At 47.7% G+C, this 14,197-nt stretch overlaps 1 protein-coding gene across 1 annotated transcript in view; it reads right to left on the bottom strand.

Annotated features, from left to right (window-relative positions):
• LOC124613836 overlaps positions 1-14,197 on the bottom strand; it is a 185,801-nt gene that overhangs the window by 60,816 nt on the left and 110,788 nt on the right. The window contains exons 8-10 of the mRNA XM_047142558.1: positions 10,220-10,429; positions 6,812-7,005; positions 1,905-2,128 (exon numbers count right to left, since the gene is read on the bottom strand). Coding sequence (XP_046998514.1) covers positions 1,905-2,128; positions 6,812-7,005; positions 10,220-10,429 — 628 coding nt within the window. The remainder of the gene's footprint in view (positions 1-1,904; positions 2,129-6,811; positions 7,006-10,219; positions 10,430-14,197) is intronic.

The raw sequence follows: 14,197 nt of genomic DNA, 5'->3' as shown, positions 1-14,197 counted from the left end.
TCACTAATTCAATGTCCGTTTGAAGGAAGTTAGGAAACGAAATGGTGGACATATTGAGCATGTGCTGAGTTAGAACAAATTCCATGGACGGCTCTTCATTGTAGTATATGTTCCTTTCAGATTGTATTGACCATAAAGTTTATATTCAAAAACAAAATGGTAACACATTTCGTGCGCCACCTTGTACTGAAATTTACGGAGCAGAGATTAAAAATAATTTCTCTCTAAGCCGACAAGAACACGACACCGAATAACGCTATGCAGGAAAAAGGAATTAAAAACACGCACCAAGAAGACATCCCAAAGGCGACATGTTGTTGTTGTTGTTGTGGTCTTCAGTCCTGAGACTGGTTTGATGCAGCTCTCCATGCTACTCTATCCTGTGCAAGCTTCTTCATCTCCCAGTACCTACTGCAACCTTCATCTTTCTGAATCTGTTTAGTATATTCCTCTTCTGATCTCCCTCTACTATTTTTACCCTTTACACTGCCCTACAGTACTAAATTGGTGATCCCTTGACGCCTCAGAATACACCCTACCAACCGATCCCTTCTTCCAGTCAAATTGTGCCACAAACTTCTCTTCCCCCCCCCAATCCTATTCAATACTTCCTCATTAGTTATGTGATGTACCCATCTAATCTTCAACATCCTTCTGTAGCATCACATTTCGAAAACTTCTTTTCTCTTCTTGTCCGAACTATTTATCGTCCATGTTTCACTTCCATACATGGCTACACTACATACAAATACTTTCAGAAACGACTTCCTGACACTTAAATCTATACTCAATGTTAAAAAATTTCTCTTCTTCAGAAACGCTTTCCTTGCCATTGCCAGTCTACGTTTTATATCCTCTCTACTTCGACCCTCATCAGTTATTTTGCTCCCCAAATAGCAAAACTCATTTACTAGTTTAAGCGTCTCATTTCCTAATCTAATACCCTCGGCATCACCTGACTTAATTCGAATACATTCCATTATCCTCGTTTTGCTTTTGTTGATGTTCATCTTATATCCTCCTTTCAAGACACTGTACATTCCGTTCAACTGCTCTTCCAAGTCCATTGCCGTCTCTGACAGAATTACAATGTCATCGGCGAACCTCAAAGGTTTTACTTCTTGTCCATGAATTTTAATACCTACTCCGAATTTTTCTTTTGTTTTCTTTACTGCTTGCTCAATATACAGATTGAATAACATCGGGGAGAGGCTACAACCCTGTCTCACTCCTTTCCCAACCACTGCTTCCCTTTGATGTCCCTCGAGTCTTATAACTGCCATCTGGTTTCTGTACAAATTGTAATTAGTTTTTCGCTCCCTGTATTTTACCCCTACCACCTTGAGAATTTGAAAGAGAGTATTCCAGTCAACATTGTCAAAAGCTTTCTCTAAGTCTACAAATGCTAGAAATGTAGGTTTGCCTTTCCTTAATCTAGCTTCTAAGATGAGTCGTAGGGTCAGTATTGGCTCACGTGTTCCGATATTTCTACGGAATCCTAACTGATCTTCCCCGAGGTCGGCTTCTACTAGTTTTTCCATTCGTCTGTAAAGAATTCGCGTTAGTATTTTGCAGTCGTGATTTATTAAACAGATAAAGCTGCATGCCCTCGGGAAAAATTACGCCTGTAGTTTCCCCATGCTTTCAGCCGTTCGCAGTACCCGCACAGCAAGGCCGTTTTGGTTAATGTTACAAGGCCAGATGAGTCAATCATCCAGACTGTTGCCCCTGCAACGGTACGGCTATCTGTATCGCTGAGGCACGCAAGCCTCCCCACCGACGGCAAGGTCCACGGTTCATGGGGGGATCGCAAACTGCTCTGGACTGAGTGACCGGTCGAACAAGTGCCCGGGGTGTGTTGGTCGTTTCCCGTGCCTGTCCGTGAAGTGTGTGTGGGCGCGTACCTGTGACGTAGCACCTGTCGCCGGAGAAGGCGACGCCGGCGGGGCAGAGCAGGCCGTCGACGGTGACTCTGGAGGCGAGGCGTCCCGTGGCGGCGTCCACGGCCAGCAGCTCTCCGTCGCGCGCCGCCACGTACAGCAGGTGGCGCGCCGCCGCCCACGGGCACCAGCAGACCGCGCCCGGCCGCCGCAGCCAGTGCTTGCGCAGACACAGCCGCGGCGCGCTCCTGCCGGCAGTCACCGGAGAAGTGCACTCACTGGCCTCTCACTGTGCTGATAAACCCCTACGTTATTTGATTTTCAAACAGCTGAGCAAAACTGAACGTACTCAGACATTCACTAAAGTGACACACAATATTTTTAGCGCAAAGCAATCTGACTTTCAGTAATCCCTACAAAAGAATGGCCCTGACTAACAATAACCTATATCTTTCATGAGTCACTTACCTCACAAAAATCTTCGTTACTCAAACTACTGCAACACAGCGAGCGCCAATACTGCCAGCTAAATAAAAGATTCTAACTACTGAAGGCACTAACTACTGATAGGCATAGTTTGCAAATGAAAGATTTTGATAGAGAACCTTAATAGTGTTCAAAAGTCATATATATATATATATATATATATATATATATATATATATATCAGTCATGATATCCAATATTACAAATTTGCTCTTTCTGATGGACACACGTCCAGATCGTCCGCTCTCAAAATTGCGCCATCTCTCTCCCCACATCCACCACTGCTAGCGGCTCACCTCCAACTGCGCAACGCTACGCGCTGTTAACAGCCAACTGCCCGACACTACAATAGCGTATATTACAACAATGCTAACCAGCCACAGACTGCACACAGCACAGCCAGTGATTTTCATATAGAGCGCTACGTGGCGTTACCAACATAAAAACCTAAACAGCATTCTTACACACTGAAGAGGCAACGAAACTGCTATAGGCATGCCTATTCAAATACAGACATATGTAAACAGGCAGAATGCGGGGCTGCTGTCGGTAGCGCCTATACAACACAACAAGTGTCTAGTGCGATTGTTAGAACGTTTACTGCTGCTAAAATTGCAGTTATCAAGATTTAATTCACTCTAAACTTGGTATTATAGTCGGCGCACGAGCGATGGGACACAGCATCTCCGAGGTGGCGCTGAAGTGGCGATTTTCCCGTACGACCATTTCAAGAGTGTACCGTCAATATCTGGAATCCGGTGGAACATCAAATCGCCGACATCACTATGGCCGGAAAAAGATCTTGCAAGAACGGGACCAACGACGTCTGAAGAGAATGGTTCAGAGTGACAGAAATCCTTCCGCAAATTGCTCGGATTTCAATGCTGGACCATCAACAAGTGTCAGAGTGCGAACGATTCAACGAAACATCGCCGATATGGACTTGCGGAGCCGAACGCCCACTCATGTACCCTTGATGACTGCACGACGGAAAGCTTTTCGCTTAAGCTGGGCCCGTCAACACCGACACTGGGCTGTGGATGACTGGAAACCTGTTGCCTGGTCGGGCGAGTCTCGTTTCAAATTGTATCGAGCGAATGGACGTGTACGGGTATGGAAACAGCCTCATGAATCCATGGACCGTTCATGTGACAAAGGGACTGTTCAAGCTGGTGGAGGCTGTGTAATGGTGTGGGGCGTGTGCAGTTGGAGTGATATCGGACCCTTGATACGTCTAGATACGACATAAGATAGAAAGATAGATCCCTTATCATTTAGTTACAAAATAGCAGGTCAGCAACTGGAAGCAGTTAATTCCATAAATTATCTGGGAGTACGCATTAGGAGTGATTTAAAATGGAATGATCATATAAAGTTGATCGTTGGTAAAGCAGATGCCAGACTGAGATTCATTGGAAGAATCCTAAGGAAATGCAGTCCGAAAACAAAGGAAGTAGGTTACAGTACGCTTGTTCGCCCATTGCTTGAATGCTGCTCAGCGGTGTGGGATCCGTATCAGATAGGGCTGATAGAAGAGATAGAGAAAGATCAAACGGAGAGCAGCGCGCTTCGTTACAGGATCATTTAGTAATCGCGAAAGCGTTATGGAGATGATAGATAAACTCCAGTGGAAGGCTCTGCAGGAGAGACGCTCAGTAGCTCGGTACGGGCTTTTGTTGAGGTTTCGAGAACATACCTTCACCGAGGAGTCTAGCAGTACATTGCTCCCTCCTACGTATATCTCGCGAAGAGACCATGAGGATAAAATCAGAGAGATTAGAGCCCACTCAGAAGCATACCGACAACAATCCTTCTTTCCACGAACAATACGAGACTGGAATAGAAGGGAGAACCGATAGAGGTACTCAAGGTACCCTCCGCCACACACCGTTAGGTGGTTTGCGGAGTATGGATGTAGATGTAGATGTAGATGTAGACTCTGACAGCTGCCACGTACGTAAGCATCCTGTCTGACCACCTGCATCCATTCGTGTCCATTGTACATTCCGGCGGACTTGAGCAATTCCAGCAGGACAACGAGACACCCCACACGTCAAAAATTTCTACATAGTGGCTCCAGGAACACTCTGTACCTATTCTCGACGTGTGGGGTGTGGCATTGTCCTACTGGAATTGCCCAAGTCCGTCGGAATGGACAATGGACAGGAATGGATGCAAGTGATCAGGCGTGATGCTTACCTACGTGTCAGCTGTCAGAGTCGTATCTAGACGTATCAAGGGTCCCATATCACTCCGACTGCACACACCTCACATCATTACACAGCCTCCACCAACTTGAACAGTCCCCTGCTGACATGCGGAGTCCATGGATTCATGAGGTTGTCTCCATACCCGTACACGTCCATCCGCTCCGTACAATTTGGAACGAGACTCGTCCGACCAGGCAACATGTTTCCAGTCATCAACAGTCCGTTGTCGGTGTTGATGGCCAAGCCTAAACGTAGGGCTTTGTGTAGCGCAGTCATCAAGGGCAGACGAGTGGGCCTTCGGCTCCGAAAGCCCATAGCGATGATGTTTCGTTGAATGGTTCGCACGCTGATACTTGTTGATGGCCCAGCATTGAAATCTGTAGAAATTTGCGGAAAGGTTGCGCTTCAGTCACTTTGAACCATTCTCTTCAGTCGTCGTTGATCCCCTTCTTGGAGGATCTTTTTCCGGCAGCAGTGATGTCGGAGATTTGATGTTTCATCGGATTCCTGATATTCACGGTACTCGTGAAATGGTCGTACGGGAAAAGCCCCACTTCGTCGTCACCTCGGAGACGCTGTGTCCCATCGCTCGACTGTCGACTACAGCGCCAAGTTCAAACTCACATAAATCTTGATAACCTGCCATTGTAGCAGCAGTAACCGATCTAACAACTGCGCCAGACACTTGTTGTCTAATATAGGCGTTTCCGACTGCAGTGCCGTATCCTGCCTGTTTACGCATGTCTGTATTTGAATACGCATGCCTATTTCAGTTTCTTTGGCGCTTCAGTGTTATGGTAATTCCACTTAAGATCACTCCGAATAATTACTCCCAAATACCATACTGTAGACACTGTTTCCAACAGTTTCTCATCAATAGCCTAGTTATACAGTAGTGGTTTTCTTTTCTTATGTGTGCGCAGTATGTTACTTTTATTTATGTTCAGTGTCAAGAGCCAGAAGCTGTAGCATTCATTAATCTTCTGCAGGCCATTCTGCAAATCGATTGGTCTTCTGACGTTGCTACTTTGTTATAGACGTCCGCATCTTCTGCGAACAGTCTTAAAAAGCTTCCGATGCTTTCTACTAGATCGTGTATACACATTGTAAAACGTCGCGGTCCTATTACATTTCCTTGGGGTACTTCGGAAATTATGCTTACATCTGTCGATTTCGTTCCGTTAAGGGTGACGTGTTGAGCTCTATTTGCAAGCAATTCTTGAATTCGTTAAAAATTGATCCGATACTCTATAAATTCGTGATTTGTTCAGTAGCTTGCAGCGTGGGACGGTGTCAAATGCCTTGTTGAAGTCGAGAAACATGGTACCAACCTATAGCGTTGTCTACAGCGTTGTATATCTCACGAAGGAACAGGGCGAGCTGAATTTCGCAAGATACCTGTTTGTGGAATCCATGTTGATTTTTATAGAGGAGATTTTCGTTCTCCAAAAATGTCGTAATTCTTGAGCATAAAGCATGTTCCATAATTCTACAACAGATTGACGCCAACGACATAGGCCTATAATTATGAGCATCTGTCCTGCGGCCCTCCTTGGAAACGGGAATGACCTGCGCTCTCCTCCAGTCGCCACGTGCCCTTCGTTGCTCCAGTTAGCTACGATAAACTGCTGCTAGAAGGGGAGCGAGTTCCTTCGCATCATCTCCGTAGGATCTGTTAGGTATCTCATCTGGTCTTGGTGCCTTTACCCTACTAAGCGAATGTAGTTGCTTTTCTATTGCGCGATCGGTTATCTCAATATATACCATTTCGACGTTCGTACGATGACTGAAAACGGGACCGTGTTACAATTTTCCGCGGTGAAACAATTTCGGAAGACCGAATTCAGTATTCCGGCCTACTCTCTGTTTTGTTCCGTGTCGGTGCCAGTTTGGTCACCGAGTGAATGCATAGAGGATTTAGAACTGCTTACTGATCTTACATAAGCCCAAAAGCATTTTCGAGTCTTTGCTGAGACCGGCTGCCAAATTTTACTTTCAGACTCTTTGAAAGCTTCCCTCATTGCACCACAGTTGTAGGTAACCGATGCAGTCTTTTGGGATATTAAGACCAATCTTCCCTAAAGTTTTCCTCGGTCCCCCAGTTTAGAGGAGCATACCAGCCTTACACGAGTGTGAAAGGCGATGTGATAATCATTAGTGGCGTCTTTTATAAAGCTCTCCGAATCCTTCTGCCCCCTACAGACACTGCCGGTCGGCGGCTGCCTCACGCCGTACCTGTAGGCGGCGCTGCTGGCCAGGTTCTCGACGGAGCCCCCGCTCCCCTCGGGCGGGGTCTGGCTGCCGGCCGCCTCCTCGCGTATGCTGAGCTCAAGGGTCTGCGCGTTGAAGGCCAGCTGCCCGCCGCTCCAGCTGGACGCTTCTTCCACCAGGTTCGCCGCCTCTCCGTGCAGCGTCAAGAAAGCGTCCACCTGCGCCAGGAGACAGAGGGGAACAGGTTTATCGTAGAGCGGCAGGGTGACGTCGCAAAACGTCGATGCTGGGTGCAGAATGTAGTGAAACGAGATTATTCAGTCTTATGATATGTCTATAATTTATAGTAACGATGACGAAAAAAAACTGCAGTCACAGTTTTAACCAACGAAATTAGGAATGTGTAGGGGAAGGGGAGGAGTAGATGATGGTGGTAGTGGGGGTGTCCATGACTGAAGGCGGTGTCCACCGGCGACTGGAGTCACCGAAGTGGGAAAGGATGTGATTGATGTCTTTTTTTTCTCTATTGAGTTTCGATTCCCCCTGAAGGGAGGGTACTGGCAGCAACGTGGTACGCCGCTCTTCAGCCTACAGACTTTGTTTTAAAAAGATGAAGAGAATAAATAATAAAAACAGGCGATAAAACCGGAGACTTAAATAGTAACATGGCGAAAAAATCGTGGAACTTAAAACATAGAACAAAGGGATGATGATGCTAATAAAGTACATTCGAAGCAGACAGGTAAAACAATAGACAGACAATTAAAACACACGCCGACAGTCTGGTTTCTGTTTGCAAAATACATAAAATTCACACCCAGCAACAGCATGGTTTCTGTTCGCAACACTAGAAAGACGAACAACACTGAACATTCATTGGAACACTGCACTAAACAGTTGGCAAATGTGACATACCACAGCCGAGAGCAGGTGGGGGGAAAATAAAAAAGGGGGAAGGAGAGGAAAAGCGAAGGGGGGGAGGGGGGAAAGGAGCCAATGGAGGATGAGGACCCATAAGAGGGGTTGGGGGGTGCTGGGCATATGTGACAGGGAGTGGGGAAGGCAGAGGAGGGGAACACAAAAGGACTCAGCAGACAGGGGGAGAGAAGGGAGGTAGGGAGAGGTTTGCCGGGGAGAAAACTGGATGGAAGGGGGGAAGAGGGAACCCAGCGAATGGACAGAGGAAAGGAGGAGGGGTGAAGATCAGAGTTGATAGGAGGGATAGATGGAGGAAGAGACGGCATCATCTGGGAGGGGGAGTTGACGGAAGCCACCTTGGGAAACGAGATGAAGGGTGTAGAGATGGAGGGTAGGGGGGACACAACAGTGAAGGCATGGCAGGGGGCGGGGACAGGAGAGGAGGGGAGCTACCATGGGGTGAGGGGGATCAAGGCAGTGGGAGGTGTAGAGTATGTAGATATGTTCGAGGAATAGGAGCAGATGGGGGGAAGGAATGAGGTCGTAGAGGATCTGCATGGGGGACAGGAGGCATATACAGAAGGTGAGGTGGAGTGCATGACGCTCGGGGATCTGGAGGGACTTATAGAATTTGGGGGGGGGGGGCAGATATCCAGGTGGGACTGGCATAACAGAGGATGGGACGGATTAAGGATTTGTAGGTGTGGAGGATGGTAGAGGGGTGCAAACCCCAAGTCCGGAAGTCCGGCCAGAGAGGAGTTTGAGGAATTGAAGGCGGTTGTCAGCTTTGGATTGGATGGAGCGTAGATGAGGGATCCATGTTAGGTGATGGTCGATGGTAAGGCCAAGGTAGGTGAGGGTGGGCGAGAGGCGGACATGACGGGCACAGACGGTAAGGGAGAAATCCGGGAGCTGGAAGGAGCTAGTGGTACAACCTACGATGATTGCCTGGGTCTTGGAAGGATTGATTTTCAGGAGCCACCGGTTACACCATGTGGCAAAAAGGTCAAGGTGATTCTGGAGAAGGCGTTGGGACTGTTGGAGGGTAGGAGCGAGAGCGAGGAAAGCGGTGTCATCGGCATATTGCGAGAGTTGTACTGGAGGGGGGGGGGGTTGGGGCATATCTGCTGTTTACAGGAGGTAGAGGAGAGGGGAGAGGACAGAGCCCTGGGGCACACCTGCAGAGGGGTGATTGATGCTTTTTATGCGGTTTTTGGCCTAGGGACAGTTAAAAACCGATTTTTCCCACCCCATGTGATATGGCCTTGCCGCAGTCGATGGGCTTACATAAGTAACAGTATCACACCTGTACACCCATGCACACTGAATAGTAAACTTTATTTAACATCAAACATACACCTGAGGCATTGTATGATTGATTTGTCATTTGTAGTCAACCACTATTAAATTATGATTCTTACAGCGCCATCTATTGCTACGTTTTGTAACTATTTATTTTTCTTGTGCCATACGTTTTCCCCCTTCTCCGATAATAATCCGTTGCAGTTTGACGTCATTCTCACGAGTGGTGTAATTTCTACAGCGGTTTGAAAGTTTAATTATAATCACCCTGTACATCTGGGATACAATTTGAGACAAAGTATTATCGTCTTCCATCATTTTGAAAGCAGTCTTTGGCTCATGGGCACTTTACCCGCCAGTGTGCTTATTTAAGGGGCTGCCCAGCCCTTAGCGCGATCCTATACACCTCCAGTAATCTAGATCCCCCTCACCCGCTCGTCTCTCACATCCTCTCCCGCCCCCGTCCGCTGCCGCACCTGTATTTCCACGTCCCACCTGCTCTCCATCTCTCCACCCTCCTTACCTTCTCCCAAGGTGGCTTCCGCCAGCTCCTCCTCCCTGATGATGCCCTCCTCCCCTCCATCTACCCCTCCTATCAACTTTGATCCTCCCCTCCCACTTCCCGTGTTTTTTCCTAAGGGCACCCTCTCTCCCTTCTCTCTCCTTTCCCTCCATCCTCCCATCCTCCCCCCACCTCCCCCAGGCTTCCCCTACCCCCTCCTCCCTTCATTCCTCCCCCCATCCCCCCTGCCATTAGCATCCCTGCTCACCCCTCTCCCACCCCCACCACCTTCCTCCCCTCTTGGCAGGTCCCTGGACTCGCACACGCTCAGTGGACATTTGCTCGCCGGAGATCATCGCCATCAGTTTATCGTGTGTGTGCCACCGTGTTTATGCTTTAGTGTTTTTCGCCGTCACGCTCCTTCGTTCACCTGTACCGTCTAATTCATCAGTGTCCGTGTGCAGTGCCAACAGTTTCTTTCGGTGTCTTTGCGTGTGAACAGCTACGTGTTCTTTATTTATGTGTCTACTGTTTTTTGCCCCACAATTTTGTTCTGTCTATTCTGTGTCTCCATTGCTTTTTCAATTGTTAAACTTGTGGCTGAAGAGCAGCGTAGTATGCTGCTGCCAGCCCACCGTATGTAAAAGTGTTTAAATGACAATAAAGGAAAAAAAAAGCCCTTATCGCAGTGGGCCGCCCCTCCCGCTCACCTTGTCGTGGCGCAGCTGCAGCCCCCGGAAGGCGTCGGCGAGGCGCGCCGCGGCGCCCTGCAGCCGCCCCCGCAGCGCCCCCGCCGCCCCCGCGGCGCCGCCCTGGGCCTCGCTGAGCCGCTGGTCCGCCTCCCGCTGCAGGCGGCGCAGCTCGGCCACGCGGCCGTCCACGGCGGCGGCCAGCTGCGCTCTCGCCCGCTCGCACCGCTCCTGCCGACAGACACACACGGGCGGTCCGCAGTCAGCGCCGAGCTCTGCCCAGCACAGTGTTTTAAGCCACCCAGATGATTCCTCTCAGACTGCCAGAGGAAGAGGCGAAGAGGGGCAGACAGCATTAAGATTGAATGAGTCGGTAACTGATGTGTGCAGTGTTACAAAACTTCTTTAAGCATTTCATAACTAAATCTAGGAGGGTCATAGAATAATTAAAGAGACAAATTGGTCTGCGGAAATAACTCTTAATAGGGCAAGCTTGGTACTTTTATGGCTTTAAGTTGGCATCACTGGGATGAGCCTTGATCAGATGATGTATAAATAATTGTTTTGTTTATAACCTCAAAAATACATTTCAAGATGGCAAGTCCGCTTGAAATGTCCACATTAGTCAAACACCGTTCTGTTATTCTTTTTTTACTTGCTGAAGGCGTGAAACCAGTGAATATATACTGTAGAATGTCTAAAGTTCATTGTGAAGGTTGTATGAATCGTACAAATTTTTACAAGTGGGTAGAGCAGTTCAAAAATGGTCGCGACTCAGTGACTGGCGAACAGCGCTCTGGCCGACCAGTTACAGTTTCAACTCCCTCACTTGAAAGTCCAATTGATGACATTATTCGTTCCGACCGCCTTTTGACTGTCGAAATGATAGATGATGAGGTTCAAGTTGGTACTGGTGCATTTCACAACATTATCTGTAACGAGTTGAAGTACCGCAAAACGTGGGCAAGACGGGTCCCAAAGGTGTTGACGTGGCTACACAGGGGAACAAGGTTGAGAGTGTGCACAGAGCTACAGGAACGTCATGAAAGAGAAGGTGAGCACTTCCTCAACAAAATTTTAACTTGTGATGAAGCTTCGGTTCACTATTATGGAAATGAGAGCATTTGGCGTCATTGGCCGGGAGGCCCCCTGCGGGGCAGGTCTGGCCGCCTTGGTGAAGGTCTTATTTCGACACCACATTGGGCGACCTGCGCTCCGGAGAGGAATGAAATGATGATGAAGACAACACAACACCCAGTCCCTGAGCGGAGAAAATCTCTGACCCAGCCGGGAATCGAACCAGGGCCCCTTACGACAGCAGTTCGTCACGCTGGCCATTCAGCTATCGGGGCGGACGGTTCACTATTATCAGCCAGAAACAAAAAGATAAAGCATGGAGTAGAAGCACACCAACTTACCTGCCAACAAAAAATCAAAACCCAAGCATCAGCAGGAAAAGTCATGTTGACAGCGCTTTGGGATTTTGTGATTATCTCGAAAAGCAGCGTACAATGAACAGCCAACACTACTCGGATTTGCTTTCAAACAAGGTGAGGTTCCAGGACAACGAGGACGTGAAAAAGTTTGGGGGGACTTGGTTGAAACATCAAGACTAAGAGATCTTTGCAGCCGGAATTAAAAAGTGCATAAATGTTCAAGGGGACTATGTTGAAAACTAGATAAAGTATTGTCTTGTAAAAATAAATGCTGTTTTCTCCAGACCAGTTTGTCTCTTTGATTATTGAATGACTCTCGTAAGTAAATTCGTTGACTGGGAATATCTTGGTATCAGCTTTATTAGGCGTAGATACACTACCCATTAGTGACATAGAGAAATTTGTGCCAGAGAGGGACTCGATATCGGATTTACTGCCTGACGTGGGCAGTCGCCTTAACCAATTCGGCTATCTGTGCACGCCTACCGCACCAACCCAAACTTCCCTACATGACGCTCTACATCTTCATGTAGGGGACGAATGCAGGGGACTACAGGACAGGGATGTAGACAGTGTGATGTACAGAAGTTTGCGTTGCTGTGGGAGGAATGCACGGATAGCAGAAGTCGTTGGGTCAACCACTCACGTTACATCTACATCTACATCCATACTCCGCAAGCCACCTGACGCTGTGTGGAGGAGGGTACCCCGAGTACCTCTATCGGTTCTCCCTTCTATTCCAGTCTCGTATTGTTCGTGGAAAGAAGGATTGTCGGTATGCCTCTGTGTGGGCTCTAATCTCTCTGACTTTGTCCCCATGGTCTCTTCGCGAGATATACGTAAGAGGGAGCAATGTACTGCTTGACTCCTCGGTGAAGGTATGTTCTCGAAACTTCAACAAAATCCCGTCTCTCCTGCAGAGTCTTCCACCGGTGTTTATCTATCATATCCGAAATGCTTTCGCGATTACTAAATGATCCTGTAACGAAGCGCGCTGCTCTCCGTTGGATCTTCTCTCTCTCTTCTATCAACCCTAACTGGTACGGATCCCACACTTCTGAGCAGTATTCAAGCAGTCGGCGAACAAGCGTACTGTAACCTACTTCCTTTGTTTTCGGATTGCATTTCCTTAGGATTCTTCCAATGAATATCAGTCTGGCATCTGATTTACCGACGATCAACTTTATATGATCATTTCATTTTAAATCACTCCTAATGCGTACTCCCAGATAATTTATGGAATTAACTGCTTCCAGTTGCTGACCTGCTATATTGTAGCTAAGTGATAAAGGATCTTTCTTTCTATGTATTCGCAGTACATTACACTTGTCTACATTGAGATTCAATTGCCTTTCCCTGCACCATGCGTCAATTCGCTGCAGATCCCCCTGCATTTCAGTACAATTTTCCATTGTTACAACCTCTCGAAACACCACAGCATCATCTGCAAAAAGCCTCAGTGAACTTCCGATGTCATCCACAGGGCCATTTATGTATATTGTGAATAGCAACGGCCCTACGACACTCCCCTGCGGCACACCCGAAATCACTCTCACTTCGGAAGACTTCTCTCCATTGAGAGTGACATGCTGCGTTCTGTTATCTACGAACTCTTCAATCCAATCACACAATTGGTCTCATAGTCCATATGCTCTTACTTTGTTCATTAAACGACTGTGGGGAACTGTATCGGACGCCTTGCGGAAGTCAAGAAACACGCCATCTACCCGTGAACCCGCGTCTATGGCCCTCTGAGTCTCGTGAAGTAATAGCGCGAGCTGGGTTTCACACGACCGTCCTTTTCGAAACCCATGCTGATTCCTACAGAGTGGATTTCTAGTCGCCAGAAAAGTCATTATACTCGAACATAATACGTGTTCCAAAATTCTACAACAGATCGACGTTAGAGATATAGGTCTGTAGTTCTGCACATCTGTTCGTCGTCCCTTCTTGAAAACGGGGATGACCTGTGCCCTTTCCCAATCCTTTGGAACGCTACGCTCTTCTAGAGACCTACGGTACACCGCTGCAAGAAGGGGGGCAAGTTCCTTCGCGTGCTCTGTGTAAAATCGAACTGGTATCCCATCAGGCCCAGCGGCCTTTCCTCTTTTGGGCGATTTTAATTCTTTCTCTATCCCTCTGTCGTCTGTTTCGATATCTACCATTTTGTCATCTGTGCGACAATCTAGAGAAGGAACTACAGTACAGTCTTCCTCTGTGAAACAGCTTTGGAAAAAGACATTTAGTATTTCGGTCTTTAGTCTGTCATCTGTTTCAGTACCATTTTGCTCACAGAGTGTCTGGACATTTTGTTTTGATCCACCTACCGCTTTGACATAAGACCAAAATTTCTTAGGATTTTCTGCCAAGTCAGTACATAGAACTTCACTTTCGAATTCACTGAATGCCTCTCGCATAGCCCTCCTCACACTACATTTCGCTTCGCGTAATTTTTGTTTGTCTGCAAGGCTTTGGCTATGTTTATGTTTGCTGTGAAGTTCCATTTGCTTCCGCAGCAGTTTTCTAACTCGGTTGTTGTACCACGGTGGCTCTTCTCCAGCTC

The sequence above is a fragment of the Schistocerca americana genome, chromosome 4 (genome assembly GCF_021461395.2).
Source record: "Schistocerca americana isolate TAMUIC-IGC-003095 chromosome 4, iqSchAmer2.1, whole genome shotgun sequence".
NCBI classification, from domain to species: Eukaryota; Metazoa; Arthropoda; class Insecta; order Orthoptera; family Acrididae; genus Schistocerca; species Schistocerca americana.
This window is presented reverse-complemented; position numbering and strand designations above follow the sequence as displayed.